The sequence below is a fragment of the Hyla sarda genome, chromosome 3, assembly GCF_029499605.1.
Source record: "Hyla sarda isolate aHylSar1 chromosome 3, aHylSar1.hap1, whole genome shotgun sequence".
NCBI lineage: Eukaryota > Metazoa > Chordata > Amphibia > Anura > Hylidae > Hyla > Hyla sarda.
The window spans coordinates 336,153,975-336,174,077 of record NC_079191.1 but is presented as its reverse complement, the minus strand read 5'-3'; the positions used below and the strand labels follow the sequence as shown (position 1 = coordinate 336,174,077).

The 20,103-nt window shown below is 44.3% G+C and overlaps 1 protein-coding gene across 7 annotated transcripts in view; it reads right to left on the bottom strand.

Annotated features, from left to right (window-relative positions):
• UTRN (utrophin) overlaps positions 1–20,103 on the bottom strand; it is a 702,825-nt gene that overhangs the window by 491,245 nt on the left and 191,477 nt on the right. For all 7 annotated transcript variants that reach the window (XM_056567370.1, XM_056567374.1, XM_056567371.1 and 4 more), the window contains 3 exons: positions 14,429–14,667; positions 11,626–11,806; positions 11,296–11,441 (listed from right to left, as the gene is read on the bottom strand). In XM_056567370.1, coding sequence (XP_056423345.1) covers positions 11,296–11,441; positions 11,626–11,806; positions 14,429–14,667 — 566 coding nt within the window. The remainder of the gene's footprint in view (positions 1–11,295; positions 11,442–11,625; positions 11,807–14,428; positions 14,668–20,103) is intronic.

The following is a 20,103-nucleotide window of genomic DNA, read 5'->3' as shown; positions in this document are numbered from 1 at the left end:
CGTAAGACATCATTTCTCCACTAACCTTTTCTATTTTGATATTTTACTGCCAGTAATACTATAATTTTTAAAAGAAAGAAAATGTAAAAAAAATATTGCTTTCCTAGTCTTTCACTGTCTACTCCTTAAACTCTCAGGTTAGAGCTAGAACTCTGGTTACACATCAGTCAAATGACTAAAGACGCATTGATTCTTTTATTAACTTTTCATGCTTATGCATCAAGGGGGTGGGTGTGCAGGGATATGTACAGGTGAGAAAGGTTTATATTTTATTTTTTCGGCCCCCAGACTTGTGTATAAAAAAAAAAAAATGTTCCTGGAAAACACTTTAAGGATAGGGTCACACATAGGGGGACAATTATCAAGAGATTTAAGGCTCTTTTTTTTTGCATTTGCACCTAAGGCTGCTTTCACACTATGAGGTTCTCCCGTTAATACACGTACGTTTGAAACATAATTATTAACACACGTTAAACAACACCCCATTCAAGTCAATGGGTTTTTTCGTTTACCCTTTGTCACACATTATAGCCCGTCATGACTAACGTATGTTAGTTGTGACGGGAGAAATAACGTGGCATGCACTAATTTTTTCGCAGGTCACAAGAAACGGGTATATTAATGTATGTTATTTTTACCATTGAAGTCTATGGCCGGACATACGTTAGAAAATACACCCGTTAATGCCCGTTGTTATAACGGACATTATTTTTACTGAGCATGCTCAGAAGAGGTGACATCAGTAGACTCCTGCAGTGCTGAGGGACTACTACTCCCATCATGGAACAGAGTTGTTTTCATGCTGAGAGTAGTAATTCCCCACTGCAGGAGTCTGCTGGTGGCTGGGGAGGTTACATTAGTGTTTGTACTACTACTCCCAACATGGAAAAGACTCTGTTCCATGATGGGGGTTGTAGTACAGGGGCTGAGGGATTGATCGCACCGGGTCTCACTTCTGACACCCGATGCGATCAGAAGTTATTAAGCAGGGGAGCGGGCGGCATGGTCCGCAACCCTGCGATCACAATGTATTTTTACTTTCATTTTTAAATTCCCCGCGGGGATCCCTGAATGGCCGGTACGGAGGAGCCAATCAGGGATCCCCCTGGGGTTTTAAAAATGGACAATGTGAGGGGACATATGTATAATAAAAGTGTTTATTGGGGGGGGGGGCATAGAGCGCTATATATCTAGCCCCCGCCAGCGCATTTATAAAAATATAACCCCCGCCAGCGCATTTATAAGTACATATCTAGCCCCCGCCAGCACATACTGTGACCCTGCCAGCGCTTTTATAAGTATATATCTATACCCCCGCCAGCGGATACTGTGACCCCGCCAGCGCATTTGTCCTAATTTTCTATTGCAGCTATATGTGACAACCATACCTATCAGAACGTATTCAGCAGCGGCCCGGCCAGATGATCCTGACAGATATACTATTCATTCATAGCGCTGGCAGCTGTATATGTATATAGATGTGCTGGGGGGGGGGGGGCAGACATATAGCGTTATCTGCCCCCCACAGCACTTCTATATACATATGTAGCTGCCGGCGCTATGAATGAATAGTATATCTGTCAGGATCATCTGGCCGGGCCGCTGCTGAATATGTTCTGATAGGTATGGTTGTCACATATAGCTGCAATAGAAAATTAGGACAAATGTACTGGCGGGGGGTATAGATATATACTTGTAAACGCGCTGGCGGGTCACAGTATGCGCTGGCGGGGGCTAGATATATACTTATAAATGGGCTGGCGGGGGTCATATTTTTATTAATGTGCTGGCGGGGGCTAGATATATAGTGCTTTATGCCCCCCCCCCCCCCAATAAACACTTTAATTATGCATATGTCCCCTCACATTGTCCATTTCTAAAACCCCAGGGGGTTCCCTGATTGGCTCCTTCGTACCGGCCATTCAGGGATCCCCGCGGGGAATTTAAAAATGAAAGTAAAAAATACATCGTGATCGCAGGGTTGCGGACCATGCCGCCCGCTCCCCTGCTTAATAACTTCTGATCGCATCGGGTGTCAGAAGTGAGACCCTGTGCGATCAATCCCTCAGCCCCTGTACTACAACCCCCATCATGGAACAGACTCTGTTCAATGATGAAAGTAGTAGTACAAACACTAATGTAGCCTCCCCAGCTGTCTGCAGACTCGCGCTGCTAGGGATTTACTACTCCCATCATGGAAACAAGTCTGTTCCATGATCTGAGTAGTAGTAGTCCTGGCTGTTGGAGTCTGTAGGCAGAGGTGTAAAAACGTTCGGTACATGACTAATGTTTTGTAGCATCCCTTAATTCACCCGTTATTAAACGTCTGTTAATAATACATAATAACATACGTTTATTAACGGGTGAACTTCATAGTGTGAAAGCAGCCTAAGCAATTATTTGTGCAACTTTTGGCTGTAAGCAAAAAGCTACAAATGAGCTTACAAAAGCAAATTTCAGTTTTCACTTTGCAGTGGTCAGGGATTTATCAAGTGCGAAAGTCGCACGAAAAGTCGAAACACCTCCAAAACAGCGTAAATGTAAGCCAGCCCGGAGCTGTCTTACAAAAACTGCTTTGGAGAGCAGATTTTATATTTCGCGCCGTAAAAAGGAGCCCGGGCTGGCCTTACTCTGCAGCTGCCCGGGCTCTCTATTATTCAATCCCGCTAAACTCTCGCAAGGACTGGGGTACTGTTTTACATCTGCCCGCTTGTCTCCCACCACCCCGTGCTGCGCATCTACTATCTGCCTGTTGCAAGACTACAACTCCCAGCATACCCTCACCGTAAGGTCATGCAGGGAGTTGTAGTTTTGCAGCAGGTAAGTGGCGGTGGGAGATGTGCAGCGCGGTAGACAAGCGGGAGATGTAAAACATGTCAGCGCTGAAGACTCCTGCACCCCGGCTCCTTTTAAAAAATCATGGCACTGCTGATCTATCCCCCACAGCAGCGGTTCACAACCTGGGGTACTTTTACCCCCAAGGGTATGCAGCAGCGCTTCTGTGGGGTATGCTTAAAAAGTCTGTAAAGGCAACCGCTGTAATAGCAAATCATGTAAGGTATGGCAAACTACAGGCACAATGCCTCTAGCCGCGCCAGTATAATATGCCAAACTTCACAAGAATTAGCATTACAGCGGCATCCAGGCATGTCCATGCCTAGGTAAGTTATGAAATGGGGGCCCCGCATACTGAAACAGGCGATCACAGATCCAGCTCTGCGATCGCTATTAGTTTTCTGCTGAAGTTCCGAGAGCTTCTTTTCCTGCATATATAGCATGCATGTGAAGAGGGCAGTGTGTGAGTACAATGGAGGTGACAGGGGGCAGTGTGTGAGTACAATGGAGGTGACAGGGGACAGTGTGTGAGGATAACGGAGGTGACAGGGGGCAGTGTGTGAGGATAACAGAGGTGACAGGGGGCAGTGTGTGAGGATAACAGAGGTGACAGGTGGCAGTGTGTGAGGACAATGGAGGTGACAAGGGGCAGTGTGTGAGGACAATGGAGGTGACAGGGGGCAGTGTGTGAGGATAACGGAGGTGACAGGTGGCAGTGTGTGAGTACAATGGAGGTGACAGGGGGCAGTGTGTGAGGACAATGGAGGTGACAGGGGGCAGTGTGTGAGGACAATGGAGGTGACAAGGGGCAGTGTGTGAGGATAACGGAGGTGACATGGGGCAGTGTGTGAGGATAACAGAGGTGACAGGGGGCAGTGTGTGAGGATAACAGAGGTGACAGGTGGCAGTGTGTGAGTACAATGGAGGTGACAGGGGGCAGTGTGTGAGGACAATGGAGGTGACAGGGGGCAGTGTGTGAGGACAATGGAGGTGACAAGGGGCAGTGTGTGAGTACAATGGAGGTGACAGGGGGCAGTGTGTGAGTACAATGGAGGTGACAGGGGGCAGTGTGTAAGGACAATGGAGGTGACAGGGGGCAGTGTGTAAGGACAATGGAGGTGACAGGTGGCAGTGTGTGAGGACAATGGAGGTGACAGGTGGCAGTGTGTGAGGATAACGGAGGTGACAGGTGGCAGTGTGTGAGTACAATGGAGGTGACAGAGGGCAGTGTGTGAGGATAACGGAGGTGACAGGTGGCAGTGTATGAGGACAATGGAGGTGACACGGGGCAGTGTGTGAGGATAACGGAGGTGACAGGTGGCAGTGTGTGAGGACAATGGAGGTGACAGAGGACAGTGTATGAGGACAATGGAGGTGACAGGGGGCAGCGTGTGAGGACAATGGAGGTGACAGGGGGCAGTGTGTGAGGACAATGGAGGTGACAGGTGGCAGTGTGTGAGGACAATGGAGGTGACAGGTGGCAGTGTGTGAGGATAACGGAGGTGACAGGTGGCAGTGTGTGAGTACAATGGAGGTGACAGAGGGCAGTGTGTGAGGATAACGGAGGTGACAGGTGGCAGTGTATGAGGACAATGGAGGTGACACGGGGCAGTGTGTGAGGATAACGGAGGTGACAGGGGGCAGTGTGTGAGGACAGTGGAGGTGACACGGGGCAGTGTGTGAGGACAATGGAGGTGACAGGGGGCAGCGTGTAAGGACAATGGAGGTGACAGGGGGCAGTGTGTGAGGATAACGGAGGTGACAGGTGGCAGTGTGTGAGGACAGTGGAGGTGACACGGGGCAGTGTGTAAGGACAATGGAGGTGACAGGTGGCAGTGTGTGAGTACAATAGAGGTGCCAGAGGGCAGTGTGTGAGGATAACGGAGGTGACAGGGGGCAGTGTGTGAGGACAATGGAGGTGACAGGGGGCAGTGTGTGAGGATAACGGAGGTGACAGGGGGCAGTGTGTGAGGACAAAGGAGGTGACAGGGGGCAGTGTGTGAGGATAACGGAGGTGACAGGGGGCAGTGTGTGAGGACAATGGAGGTGACAGGGGGCAGTGTGTGAGGACAATGGAGGTGACAGGGGGCAGTGTGTGAGTACAATAGATGTGACAGAGGGCAGTGTGTGAGGATAACGGAGGTGACAGGGGGCAGTGTGTGAGGATAACAGAGGTGACAGGGGGCAGTGTGTGAGGACAATGGAGGTGACAGGGGGCAGTGTGTGAGTACAATAGAGGTGACAGAGGGCAGTGTGTGAGGATAACGGAGGTGACAGGGGGCAGTGTGTGAGGATAACAGAGGTGACAGGGGGCAGTGTGTGAGGACAGTGGAGGTGACAGGGGGCAGTGTGTTAGTACAATGGAGGTGAAAGAGGACAGTGTGTGAGGACAATGGAGGTGACAGGGGGCAGTGTGTAAGGACAATGGAGGTGGCAGGGGGCAGTGTGTGAGTACAATTGAGGTGTCACGGGCAGTGTGTGAGTACAATTTAGGTGACGGGGGCAGTGTGTGAGGATAACGGAGGTGACAGGGGGCAGTGTGTGATGATAACAGAGGTGACAGAGGGCAGTGTGTGAGGACAGTGGAGGTGACAGGGGGCAGTGTGTGAGCACAATGGAGGTCACAGGGGGCAGTGTGTGAGTACAATAGAGGTGACAGAGGGCAGTGTGTGAGGATAACGGAGGTGACGGGGCAGTGTGTGAGGACAATGGAGGTGACACGGGGCAGTGTGTGAGGATAACGGAGGTGACAGTGGGCAGTGTGTGAGGACAACGGCAGTGACAGGGGGGCAGTGTGTGAGGACAACGGCGGTGACAGGGGGTAGTGTGTGAGGACAACGGCGGTGACAGGGGGTAGTGTGTGAGGACAATGGAGGTGAAAGGGGGCAGTGTGTGAGGACAACGGCGGTGACAGGGGGCAGTGTGTGAGGACAACGGCGGTGACAGGGGGTAGTGTGTGAGGACAATGGAGGTGAAAGGGGCAGTGCGTGGGTACAATGGAGGTGACAGGGGGCAGTGTGTGGGTACAATGGAGGTGACAGGGGGCAGTGTGTGAGGACAACGGAGGTGACAGGGGGCAGAGTGTGAGGACAATGGAGGTGACGGGGGCAGTGTGTGAGGACAATGGAGGTGACAGGGGCAGTGTGTGAGGACAATGGAGGTGACAGGGGGCAGTGTGTGAGGACAATGGAGGTGACGGGGACAGTGTGTGAGTACAATGGAGGTGACAGGGGCAGTGTGTGAGGACAATGGAGGTGACAGGGGGCAGTGTGTGAGTACAATGGAGGTGACAGGGGCAGTGTGTGAGGACAATGGAGGTGACATGGGGCAGTGTGTGAGGACAATGGAGGTGACAGGAGGCAGTGTGTGAGGACAGTGGAGGTGACAGGGGGCAGTGTGTGAGGACAGTGGACGTGACAGGGGGCAGTGTGTGAAGACAATGGAGGTGATGGGGCAGTGTGTAAGGACAATGGAGGTGACAGGGGGCAGTGTTTGAGGACAATGGAGGTGACAGGGGGCATTGTGTGAATGCGTTAATGCAGCGTCACTAGTCCGGGGCCAGCCCGGAGCGGAGAAGAGGGCCTCCTGATGGAGATAAGCAATTTGACCATGTAGTAGGAGATGTCGGCGCTGGATGGAGGAACCAGGAGGAGTGCAGCATAAAATCAAGTTGGGTTTATTAGATGCAACGCGTTTCGCTGCGCATGTGCAGCTTCATCATGAAACCTCCACCTGAGGCCTAATTAAGGAGGAAGCAGAAAGGGGGAAGTTTGTTTAAAAAGAGCAGTATTATATAATAGTTGTGGCTCTCCCTAGAAGACAACAAGCTGTCTGTAGGGGAGAGGCAGGGGTCCTGCTGAGAAACACACAGCCCGAGCTGTGAGTGGCCCCAAAGAGTGGTGTGAACGAGACACACAGCAAGAGGTTGCAAACAATGTGTGTGAACAGTGAGTAGAAGGTTGCAGGAGGCATAAGTTTAACTGGCCAGGAAAAACCCACCAGTTCTTAGTCAGGGCATGTTGGATTGTTTAGTTAGTGACTAGACGGTCTAGGGTTTTGTTTGTTCCTGTTTTATGTTTTATGTATCCTGCAACCTGTCTAATAAAACTGGTGACGAGCCAGACTTGCATAAAGTACCGTTGTTTACCGGTTTATTGTGAGGAAACATGTCCCGTGGTGGTGTCAAGGACGATCCCAGAGCTATCCCCAGGGAGGAATCCTTACAATATATATATATATATATATATATATATATATATATATATATATATAGCACAATTTTAACACAGCTGCGACTTGGGGTGGCATTACACAGTGGTATTTTGAAGTCATTAACTTTTTTAATCTTGCTTGTGGTAAAAAAATGATATTCAAAGGTGATTTATTGTTTTTTGCGAGTTTTATGTGAGCCAAATTTATCAACCCCCTGTGATAGTATGATAAATGTGTCACACATAAGCAAAACCAAAGCAAGAAACAAATGACTACAGAGCTCGCTTACCAAAGCAAACAATGATAAATGTCCCAGATACTGTATACAGAGCATATCTCACGCTGTGCAAAATCTGCTGCACAGCAGGAAATACGTTGCGTATTCTCCTATAAGCAGACACACAGGGCTACCTGACAGCAGCCCTGTGTGTGCATTGAGTTTTGGAGGTGGGCCCAGCGTGACGGGTAGCCCTGTGTGTCTGCTCACAGGAGAATATGCAGCATATTCCCTGCTGTGCAGCAGATATCGCGCATAAAATATGCAGCATATACAGTATGTGTGACCTTATGTAGTGAATATAGGCTGAGGATATTATTTCTTGGGGAAAATATGGTGGATCTCTGACTCCTGTCTCCTTTCTGTCTGGGACCCTGTTTGAAATGTATATATCCTCTTGACCTTTGATTATTTTCCTTTGGCTGTATACCCCCATGTCTTGTTTGATGTTGCCTCCATTTGGTTATCTCCCTGTTGGTTACTTAACATATCCCTTGGCCCCTAGCTGTGAGGAGCCTCAAGACAGCTAGTTTGCTGATTGGGTTAATCGTGCATATCCTGCCAGTTTGGTGCCAACTGGAACAAAAGGTTTACATTTTACATATAGTGAAATATGTCCAAGTGTAGAATTATGTTTTTCAGGGCTCCCCTTAGTAGCCATAGTTATATATCCCCCAGAATCATGATCCCCGAATAATAGGCTGTATGTAGAACCCAAACATGACCCCATTGTACCCATAGATTAACCTGTATGTATCCCTAAGCTGTATGTATCCTATACCTATGTATAACCCCTTCATGTATCCTATCAAAATGTGCATTATAATGTCACCATATCAATAAGTGTACTGCCATCTATGTCACATCTGTTGTGTATGATGGGAGTTATGATTTATGGACTATCAATCTGTGTTTGAGAGGAGGTTGGGACATTTGGGAGGTGGGATGATGTGGGCTGATCTAAGAAGAAGCTGGAGACCTCCCTTCTAACTCAACCCTCTGCTGCACCCATAAAAGTGGTGGTCCAACACCATCTAGTTGTTACAAGTTTGGGGCCCATTCTGAATGAACTTGTGCCGCTATTTTCTTCCTTGGCCCCAGGACGGATTAGGACTTTACTCAACGACGTTAAGTATGGAACTCTTCTGATTTTGATTCCCCTTTTATTTTGTATAACTGTTTTTGCACATTTTGTATGTCTGTTTCTTTAACTCTTTTTGTAATTAAGTACTGTACCCTTTATGTACATTAAAGCCATAACTTTAATGCGTAGCCTTGTATGCTCTAACGAACCTATAGCCCTATAGCTTATATAGTTGTATTATTGTATAAGTGTATAAGTGTGGCTCGTGCCGTTACCATAGTTTTGGTGTCAAAGTGCAGAGTGCAAGAATCTGTGTATGAATGGAGGCGTTCTATCGGCCTACTGATAGATGGTGGCAGCGTATTGGTGTGTGGGCATGTGGACTGGTTTTGGGGTGTGTGTAGCTCATTTTTAGGGCCTATTGTGGTAGATGTGTGCGAAAGTGAGCGTGGAAGCGGAGTACCCCTATACCTTAATACAATACAGAAATTTAGGTGCACTACTGTGGTAGATGTATACAATGACATTGGCTATCCCTCAACACTGATGTTAATATTGAGACATTCACCAGTGTATCCTTATATGAAGGACACACCAAAGCCCGCACACCAACGCCAAGGATTCTCAAATGGCGCGGGACCTAACGCTAACCTACCTGTGCATAATAAGCAAAAACCAGGGGCCAGTGGGAAATTATTGTGGCACTTGTAGTCCGCTGCAGGCATCCTCCATTGTATAAATTTTTATGCTGGGGATTGCCCCTAGCAACGGACTACAAGGGCAGGATCTGCTCCCCCAGTATAAATGAACAACTGCATTTGGGGTTGAGCACCTCCAGCCATTTGAGACCAAGTTTTTTGTTGTTGTTTAAAAATTTATACTTGGAGGTGTGTAAACTCCATATGTTAATGCACCTTGAACATTTTCCAGGCAGAATTAAGGTTGCACCTGTGAGGCCAGGCACCTATATCAGCCAACTTGGGTGGGGCTTGTAGCCTGTTTCTCCCTCCTCCCATTGTATGTGTGCTCAGTCACACCGGAGGGAACTGGGAGCAGGCTGCATGTCGGCCTAGTGCTACTGTAATTGCCCACTGGCCCCTGGTTTTTGCTTATTACGCATAGGTAGGTTAGCGTTAGGTCCCGCGCCATTTGAGAAACCTTGGCGTTGGTTTGCGGGCTTTGGTGCGTCCTTCATATAAGGATACACTGGCAAATGTCTCAATTTTAACATCAGTGCTGAGGGATAGCCAAAGTCATTGTATACATCTACCACAGTAGTGCACCTAAATTTCTGTATTGTATTATTCTAATTGTTACACATCCACACTGTTTATCTGGTGTAGGATTCTATTGTGGCACTTGTAGTCCGCTGTAGGCATCCTCCATTGTATGCATTTTTATGCTGGGGATCGCCCCTAGCAACGGACTACAAGGGCAGGATCTGCTCCCCCAGTATAAATGCACAACTGCATTTGGGGTTGAGCACCTCCAGCCATTTGAGACCACGTTTTTTGTTGTTGTACCCCTATACCTTCCCAGCCAAGGTCACGTGTGCAGGAAAGACACAGGGACCTACAAACAGTGTGTATTTAAGTTGTGTTACTGGCTCATAAGGGAGCAGAGCGTGCTCAAGGGAGCCGAGAGTGAACGTGCCACGGTGGCAGCTTAGAGTTAGAATATTAGAGTAAATTTTCTGCTGGTTTTGTGTTTCTGTTGTCCGCTCACTCTTTTCCGAGAGGCGTGGACGTGTCCGTACGTCAGGTCGTGAGGGCTGTACGGGACACCTTACTCTACTGTTATTTAACTTACCTTTCGACATGTTGCACAGACTTGTGTAAAGTTATGATCGGTCTGTGCCGAGACCCTCTTAAGTTGTTAGTTATGGCCAGGTAAGACAACCAGTGGCATGCGTCACTACCCAAGTTGGCACACAGCCCAAATTGAGTGCAGACCCAGAGAGAGAAATGAGCTTAATGCGGCTATAACTAACATTCAGAGGAGGCTCAGTGCTGAGCCCCTCAACCGATCTTAAAGTGTCCCTGTCATTTTACAAAACTTTGACATTTTGCAGAGACATTTCAAAAGCTCTAATGGGTAGGGGTCTCAGGAGACACCTACCAATCAGGAGAATGGGCGGGGAGAAGAGCATGGGGGCGTGCTTCACTCCCAGACTAGCAAGGATTACTGTAAGCTGAGGAATGTGGCGCACCACCACATGCTTTTACAACTCTATCACTAGATCAGTGGCGGTCTTAGCACTTAGACCCCGATCGCTCAAAACATTTGACATGTCTCTGTGACATGTCAAAAGATTTATTAAATGACAGGGACACTTTTCTTTACTTTTCACATGTCTGTGCGATATGTCAAAAGTTAATGACAGTAACGTTGCAATGTTTTTACTTTAGCTTTGTGATTAACCATGGTCAGACTAAATCATGGTCATATTCTGATGAATAATCCAGTGGTTAAATGATAGAGGCAATATCTGATTTCACCGGTACACTTGGATAATGAAAACAAATGAGATCAAACTATTTAAATGGATTCCCCACTTTAGACAGTCTCTACTTAATTTTTTTTTTTTATTTGACAATACACTCTTGTTCGGGCCCCCAGGGACTAGCTGGAATCTGTGAAATGATCCATGGAATGAAATATAGACAAATATAGCCCTTTCTAGATAGAGAAATATAAATTAAATGAGGTGGATCATGGCATAATGCTGAGGGTCATAGTTAAAAGCAAGATGGTAGAGGCCTCAAGACCCCCAGGACCACAGGTAAGTACACAAAACCTTTTAATCTAACATATAAATATGCAACATATATTGATAGCAGCAATAATAAAAAAAATTAAAAAAACATTACAAATGTGCTAAACTTACCTTAGCCTGCTGAAGTGCTAAGTCTACAGCAGTCGGATCACAGAGACCGGTCAACTGTGACTGTAGTTTCTGTTGACATTCTACTAACATTTCTTTTAAAGCTTTCCGTGTGTCTAAATACTGTTGGCTGGGTTGGTGTTCCAGAGCTGGAGAAGATTAAAAGTACAGGCATTATATTGTCACTTTCCAACAATGGACCCAGAAAGGCTTGACATTTATTATTGCTTATATCTCTTACAATCTTCCCATACCATAAGCTTTAGTACAGGTAGACCTGATGGTTATTTGATGCTTTTAATACAAAATGATAAACCATGACCTTTGACCAACCTTTTTGAAACTGTTCAACTTCTTTTTCCATCTGGCTTTTCAGTCTGTCATAGTGGCCTGTAAAACTGCTTAGACTACCTTCAAGAAAAGCCAGGGCAGCTGGCTGGGAACCTAGTGACAATGCTTTTGATCTCAAACTTTCCACTTGTGTGTACAGGTCTCGGATTCTGTCCAGCTGCAGCTGCGAACAACAATATCCCATAAAAAGATATAAGTGACCCATAACAACTACAAAAAACTGAACTAAGATATTTATGGAAACACTTAACACATTTTACATAACTTTAAAATGCAAAACTTGCAAATGTTATAAAAATGAAGTTCTTCACCTACGATTATGTTCAGAAAAATCTGATTAATAAAGCTGGCCTAGGAGGAAAATACAACCAATACAGTGCCAAGCCACATCTAATCTCCTGGTTAGAGATGAGTGAATTTCCTGAGTTTTGTTTCAGGTTCAATTCGGTGAATATGTCAGATTTGTTACGGATCATGATTTGGATAGGTGAAGATTGTAGTGTGATTGTCCACGTAACGTATGTACAGGAGCAGGGGCTCCTGTCAAAGACAGAAGTTCCTGCTCCTGTACAGTACACTGAGTACTCAGCCCAGCAAATGTAGTGAATGGACACTGCTATGTATACACCTTACCCCTGGGCCTCTCAATGGGGGAGATTTATCAAAACCTGTCCAGAGTAAATGTTGTCCAGTTGTCCATAACAACCAATCAGCTCACTTCTTTCATTCTTAACAAGGCCTCTGCAAAATTAAAGAAGTGATATGATTGGTTGCTATGGGCAACTTTTCCTTTGTACAGGTTTTGACATATGTCCCCTATTGTACAGAAGCATAGACAAACCAAGTCAGAAACTAATCACAACAAGTCTACAAACAATAATATACCAAGAACATGTTTTAATCTATGTTTTTGATGATGCATTTGTAAAATATATAAGTATACGTTTGTATTTGCTTTTACAATTAAGAGTGTACTAGAAATTAGTTTAAAGGGGTAGTCCAGTGGTGAAAATGTATCCCCTATCCTAAGGATAGGGGATAAGTTTGAGATCGCGGGGGGTCCGACCGCTGGGGCACCCTGCGATCTCTCTGTACGGGGGCCAGGCTCTCCGGCCAGATAGCAGGTGTCAACCTCTGCACGAAGCGGCGGCCGACACGCCCCCTCAATACATCTCTATGGCAGAGCCGGAGATTGCCGAAGGCAGCGCTTCGGCTCTGCCATAGAGCTGTATTGAGGGGGCGTGTCGGCCACCGCTTCGTGCGGAGGTCGACACGCCCCCTTACCGCGGGCTGTCAGGGCTCCGTACGGGAGATCGCGGGGGGCCCCAGCGGTCGGACCCCCCGCGATCTCAAACTTATCCCCTATCCTTAGGATAGGGGATAAGTTGTTCACCACTGGGTTCACCACTGGACTACTCCTTTAAAAGAAAAGTTTAACATACACCCATTTTACACATTTTGGACTACATTTGGTCCATTAAAGTGAATAGCATATGCTGAAAAATATATATGCAATTCTGGACCTCCTGGCGAAGTGGGGTTGTCCACGAAACAACATCCATAAAGGGTGCACGGTGTCCCCATATTGCCACTGACAATATGCCCGGAGCAGGTAATGAGTTTTACTGAATATTGATATTACATATGTATATGTTTTCCTCATTACCCTTATTGATTCTAATGGAGGTTAGTATTTGTATTGTGGTTATCTTTTGATATAATAAAGGCTATTTTTTGAATATTGGTAGTTGATTTTTTTGGGTGACAATTGTAGGTTTTATATTGAATGTTGGTATTGTTACCTAGTAGTTAACTATAGGAACTATTCCCAGGAAGAGTATAGGTTATATACCAAATTTGCTATTGGTTGGAGTCTCAGTGCAGAGACCCCACCGATCAGGGGAATGAGCTGGGGCAAAGCACAGAGTAGTGCGCTTTACAGAGATGTTTGTCTGACTGCTCCATTATAAGTCTATGGGGAAGCGAAACCAAAACTGCTGAAACCTAGGGAGTAAAGCATGGTACCTCGGTTGCTTACCCCAGCTCGTTCTACCAATTGAGACCAATATATCTTTTGAAATATCTCAGAGTTTTTGTTTTCTTAAATGACAGGTAAACAAGTAAAATATTAAGTTAAAAAAAAAAGGGTTTTAGAATGCAGCATTCGTAAAAGTGCAAGGTGGTATTTTTCTAAGGGCATCAAGTCCATTTTCCAACTCCATATAGGTTACCAATAGCAACTGGTCTGACACTAGGCACCCCTGTTATTAGCATTGTGTAGGGGTCAGAGTGCATGTGCAGGTGCCGCTGACTTTTCAGTGCTTACTGCTGCTCTTTCTGACAATGCTCTACTCATAAAAGTGGCGGTGCGACAACCTGCAGCGTTGTTCCTTTCAAGTACCCTACACCACTGCTTCTAAAAGTATGGCGACTGCAGCAAAAAGCATTGCAGAGGGTGTGGCACCTGCACGAGTGCCAAGTGTCTGATCCTACTGATCTGATATTGATGGCCTAAACGTAGGTCAGATAACCCCTTTAATAAGGGATAGTTAGCATTAGCAATACAAATGGTACAATGCAGTAGTGTTATAGAGGGAGATTTATCAAAACCTGTCCAGAGAAAAAGTTGCTGAGTTGCCCATAGCAACCAATCAGATCACTTCTTTCATTTTTCAGAGGCCTTTTCAAAAATGAAAGAAGCGATCTGATTGGTTGCTATGGGCAACTCAGCAACTTTTCCTCTGGACAGGTTTTGATAAATCTCCCCCATAGAGTATAGGCTTACCTGTCTAGCATCCTTTAGTGACTGCAGTGGAAGCTCCTGAGATGGTGATGGCTGAGTATTTAACCATTCTTCCTCTTGTTTTAGCTTTTCCTCCAGACTCTCTAACTCTTTAAAGTAAGCAGTGATAGAGTCCTGGTGCAAAATCCCCTTATTTAGCTCCTGTATTTGGTTGTTTGTGTTGTTCCATTCAACCTTGACTCTGTCCAATAATCCTTTCACATCCTCTTCTGGCAGATCTTCTGTAACAATACATACACGGAAAATTCAAGTTAGTATATAAAATGTATAAATAACAATGAGGACTGTTCACACTATAAGGAGTTTATTTGGAATGGGACTTTAGAACACGTAGGCCAGAATATGGCAGAAAAATCCTGCATGGAAATTCCATTGGTTACAATGGGATTCTGCTGCACTGTGCACATGGAGGAATTTCTGTGGCAGAAACATCTGTTGCGAAAATTCTTATTCCGGCATCTACAGAAAGATCTGACATCTCAATTCTTTCTGTGAAATCCACTCGGAAATGCATTGCCGTTTATGCGGTCCTAGTGTGGTGTCCCGGTAAAGGTCATGTCCTGTCCCTTTTGTCTGGAGTCCCCTCAGCCAGAGTCCCGCCATGCTAATGGGCTCTCCTGAAGGGCTAACCCCTAGTCATCTCTTAATATGTTGATATTTAATGTATATATTTATATAATTAATTCATACAGGAATACCTCTGTATAGGACCTTAGAGGTCACGTGCCTTAAATTTATGTTATGCTATGGTTTAAGGACCTTTGGGTCATGTGATATACCCAGAGTTACAGAGGTCAGAACTGACATGTTCTGCTGACCAATGAGCTTTGTCCCTCCCCCTTAATATATAAGGTGCTGCTACCACTAAATTCGCTCTCTTGAGACCTGTACATGAAAGAAAGCACATGTCAGCACAATCATCAATTCAAGCTAGGCCTGAAGCCTTATCTTCCGCAGCCACTAAAACGTGAGACATCCAGCTCAAAACTACTAAAATTCTGTGTGACTACTGCAACTCAATTGTCTTCAAATCAGTAGCACAGTGGCTAGCAAATCAAAGCTCATTGATCTCAGAAGTCCCAGCAAACCTGTGAGAAGGCTGAACTACGGTCCTCTATATGAAGACTGTTCTGTTATCTGCAGTTGCATAAAATATGCAGTAAAGTTTATTCCAGTTTCATCAAATATCTGCGGTGGACATTCAATTATTTCTCCCTACCGTTTCTGGGATGGTTGGCGGTAGGACCATTTATCTAAGGAAACCGCATTCTGGCATCACGACAGTTAAGGGTTAAATACCAACATACCATTGTGCCTGTGAACGTGACAGGTCTTTATGTAAACATTGTGCCTGCAGGCGAAACAGACTTGAACAAACATTGTGCCTGCAGGCAAAACAGACCTGAACACGTAACAGTAATAGAAACACACAAATCACCACAAAAAGCAGGGAACACTCATCTAAAAAAAAAAAAAGTAACATAGCCGTGTGAACATAGCCTTATTTCCCTTAGGATCACATGAAATAAATACATTAAGACGGCATTGAAAGTTAAAAGCAAGAAATCCCCTATAAAAAATGTGCACAGAAAATACAGCAGAGGGCGCCACGTACTATAGAAAGAGAGGCCTTTAAACCCACCAAGATAAATTACAGTACGTCTAGTTAGGAAATGGAATTTAGAGGGCAAAGACAAAGATTTGGATTTATTAGCATAATACCATGAAAGGACTGGAATGCACTTCCTTCGTGAAATGTAGAATGAAAATATAGTAGGAAAGTATATGCTACAGGCATTTCTCAGCTAGAAAATAATGTCAGACAGAACGGCTTTGGCTGGGAAGAACATAACAGAAGCTGTAAGGCTGTAGAATTCTGAGTAAGAAAATGCAAAGTTTATATTGAAACAAAAATAGAAAGCTTGAAATACTATTCCCCAAAACCAGCATAGGCCTGTTCAAGAAGTTTAATGCTGTTTTTAATATATATTTTTTTTACTTGGACTGTCATTGGATCCATTAAAAAGTAGCGTTATTTTTTTTTTTCTGATAATTCCCCAATTTACAAAAAAAACACAAAAATGCCTTAAAATGTCGGTTAAGAAGCAGGAAACACTGTGCCCCAAAACTGTTGAGTGTGAAACAAACATTATAAGTCTGACACTTTCACATCTGTGCAAATTCCACCTATTCTCCGCATCAGAGGGCTGCCAGGAAAGTCATTTCCTTGTGCCAACATCTAGTGAAAGTGGTTAAATGCCTTGTGAGAGACCAGTAAAAAAAAGGAGACTATATTTTTTTCCAGAAACATTGTCACTCCAGAGCAGTGTTTTCCAACCACTGTGCCTCCAGTTGTTGAAAAACTACAACTTCCAGCATGCTCGGGCAGCCAAATGATGTCCGGTTCTAGGAGTTTTAGTTTTGAAACAGCTGGTTGGGAAACAATGATACAATCCATAGTTAAAGGGGTACTCTGGTGGAAAACAATTTTTTTTATCAACTGGTGCCCGAAAGTTAAACAGATTTGTAAATTACTTTGATTAAAAAAATCTTAATCCTTTCAGTACTTATTAGCTGCTGTATACTACAGATGAAATTATTTTCAAATTTCTTTTCAATCTGACCACAGTGCTCTCTGCTGACAGCCCTGTCCATGTCAGGAACTGTACAGAGCAAATACCCATAGAAAACCTATCCTGCTCTGAACAGTTCCTGACATGAACAGAGGTGTCAGCAGAGAAAACTTTGGTCAGACAGAAAATAAATTAAAAAAGAAAAGAACTTCCTGTAGAGCATACCAGCAGCTGATAAGTACTGGAAGGATTAAGACAGAAGTAATTTACAAATCTGTTTAACTTTCTGGCACCAGTTGATTTAAAAAAAATATATTTTTTACATTGCTATTGTGCTCCACTAAAGGGAGCTCTGCCGGCCAGTCCATTAGGAGTATGGTAGTTGAGCGGAGAGAAAAAACAACTGCATGTCCTATTTTTTTTCTCCGCTCAAAAACTGTAAAATACCGGACATCCAACTGACCACTTTCAAGTCAATGGGATCCGTCGGGACGCATTGGTCTCCGACCTGTTCTGAGTCCATTTGGCGATAAAAAAAAAGAAAACAGAACAACGGCCATACAAGTCAGGGTCCCTGTGCAGAACTCAACTGCAATAGGCTATATATTAATGATACTAAGAATGAGGAAGACATTCTGAGAAGTCTCATGTACAGTGGGGATCAAAAGTTTGGGCACCCCAGGTAAAAAATTGTATTAATGTGCATAAAAAAGCCAAGGAAAGATGGAAAAATCTCCATAGGCATCAAATTACAGATTAGACATTCTTATAATATGTCAACAAAAGTTAGATTTTATTTCCATCATTTACACTTTCAAAATAACAGTGTGCAAAAGTTTGGGCACCCTGCAGAGTTAATATCTTGTACTGCCCCCATTGGCAAGTATCACAGCTTGTATACGCTTTTTGTAGCCAGCCAAGAGTCTTTCAATTCTTGTTTGAGGTATCTTTGCCCATTCTTCCTTACAAAAGTCTTCCAGTTCTTTGAGATTTCTGGGCTGTCTGTCACGCACTGCTCTTTTAAGGTCTATCCATAGATTTTCAATTATGTTGAGGTCAGGAGATTGTGAAGGCTATGGCAAAACCTTCAGTTTACGCTGCTTGATGTAATCCCTCGTGGATTTCGAGGTGTGTTTAGGATCATTATCCATTTGTAGAAGCCATCCTCTCGTTAACTTCAGCTTTTTCACACATGGAATCAAGTTAGCCTCCAAAATTTGCTGAAATTTTATTGAATCCATTTTTCCTTCTACTCGTGAGATGTTCCCTGTGCCACTGGCTGCAATACAACCCCAATGCATGATTGATCCACCCCCATGCTTAACAGTTGGACAGAGGGTCTTTACATTAAATTCTGTTCCCTTTCTTCACCAAACATACCTTTGCTCATTCCGTCCAAAAAGTAAAATTTTAACCTCATAGGTCCACAGAACTTGTTTCCAAAATGCATCAGGCTTGTCTATATGTTCAGTTGCAAAGTTCAAACGCTGATTTTTGTGGTGAGGATGTAGAAGAGGTTTTCTACTGATGACTCTTCCATGAAGACCATATTTGTACAAGTGTCTCTTTATAGTGGAATAGTGTACCACAACTCCAGTGTCTCTGTCACTGAACAAACACAATTGGCTAACAGGCAATTGCGTAAACTGGATCCTATCATAACCTAACTACACCAAAAAAAGAGATACCAGTATACTGATTGAATACAAAAATAGTGAGTAAACTTTATTCAAGTGCATTATAAAATCATACATAAAATACAGGGTACTATACAGATGAAAGCTACAGAAAAAAGGTAGTGATACTGAATCCACAATGGTAGACAATAAGGACGGCAGGGATACAGTCCACAGATATCAAATTGCCACATGCCCATAAATAATGAAAATAAATAATGAAACATACATATAGTGAATGTATAAGGCTGGTATATGTCCTCGATAGGGCTATGAGTAAAGTGCAAATGACTAATTGTATTGCACCTAGCCCTGTTCAGAGGTCAGTCAGCAGCATTATATAGTGAAAAAGACGCCCCCTGACGAAGCCCATACATGAAACGCGCGTTGGGGTACAGGTAGTGATCTCCCCTATTGGTGTATGGCAGGTTTTTGTTACTTTATGCTGTCTTTCATGCTCTCTTCTTTTTCACTATATAATGCTGCTGACTGACCTCTGAACAGGGCTAGGTGCAATACAATTAGTCATTTGCACTTTACTCATAGCCCTATCGAGGACATATACCAGCCTTATACATTCACTATATGTATGTTTCATTATTTATTTTCATTATTTATGGGCATGTGGCAATTTGATATCTGTGGACTGTATCCCTGCCGTCCTTATTGTCTACCATTGTGGATTCAGTATCACTACCTTTTTTCTGTAGCTTTCATCTGTATAGTACCCTGTATTTTATGTATGATTTTATAATGCACTTGAATAAAGTTTACTCACTATTTTTGTATTCAATCAGTATACTGGTATCTCTTTTTTTGGTGTAGTTAACTCCAGTGTCTGTCAAATCTTTCTGGAGGGATTGTGCAGTCAAACGTGGGTTTTGAATTGTTTTTCTCACAATCCTGCAAGCTGTTCTGTCTGATATTTTTCTTGGTCTTCCAGATCTTGCTTTAACTTCCACTGTTCCCGATGACTGCCATTTTCTAATTACATTCCAAACAGAGGATATTGACATCTGAAAACATTTTGCTATCTTCTTATAGCCTTCTCCAGCTTTGTGAGCGTCAACCATTTTCAGTTTCAGATTTCTAGACAACTGCTTAGAAGAACCCATGGTGCTGATTGTTGGGGCAAGGTCAGATGAATCTGGGCATTTAAAACCTTTGAGATTGACATCACCTGGTCTTCGCAGATGATGATTGAGAACATTCCATGACACTGGCAGGTCTCAGCTTTGTAAAGGGGGCAGTGCATGCTATAAATTCTGCAGGGTGCCCAAACTTTTGCAGACGCCATTTTTTTGTTTTCTGTTATTTTGAAAGTGTAAATGATGGAAATAAAATCTAACTTTTGTTGACATATTATAAGAATGTCTAATCTGTAATGTGATGCCTTTTAGAGATTTTT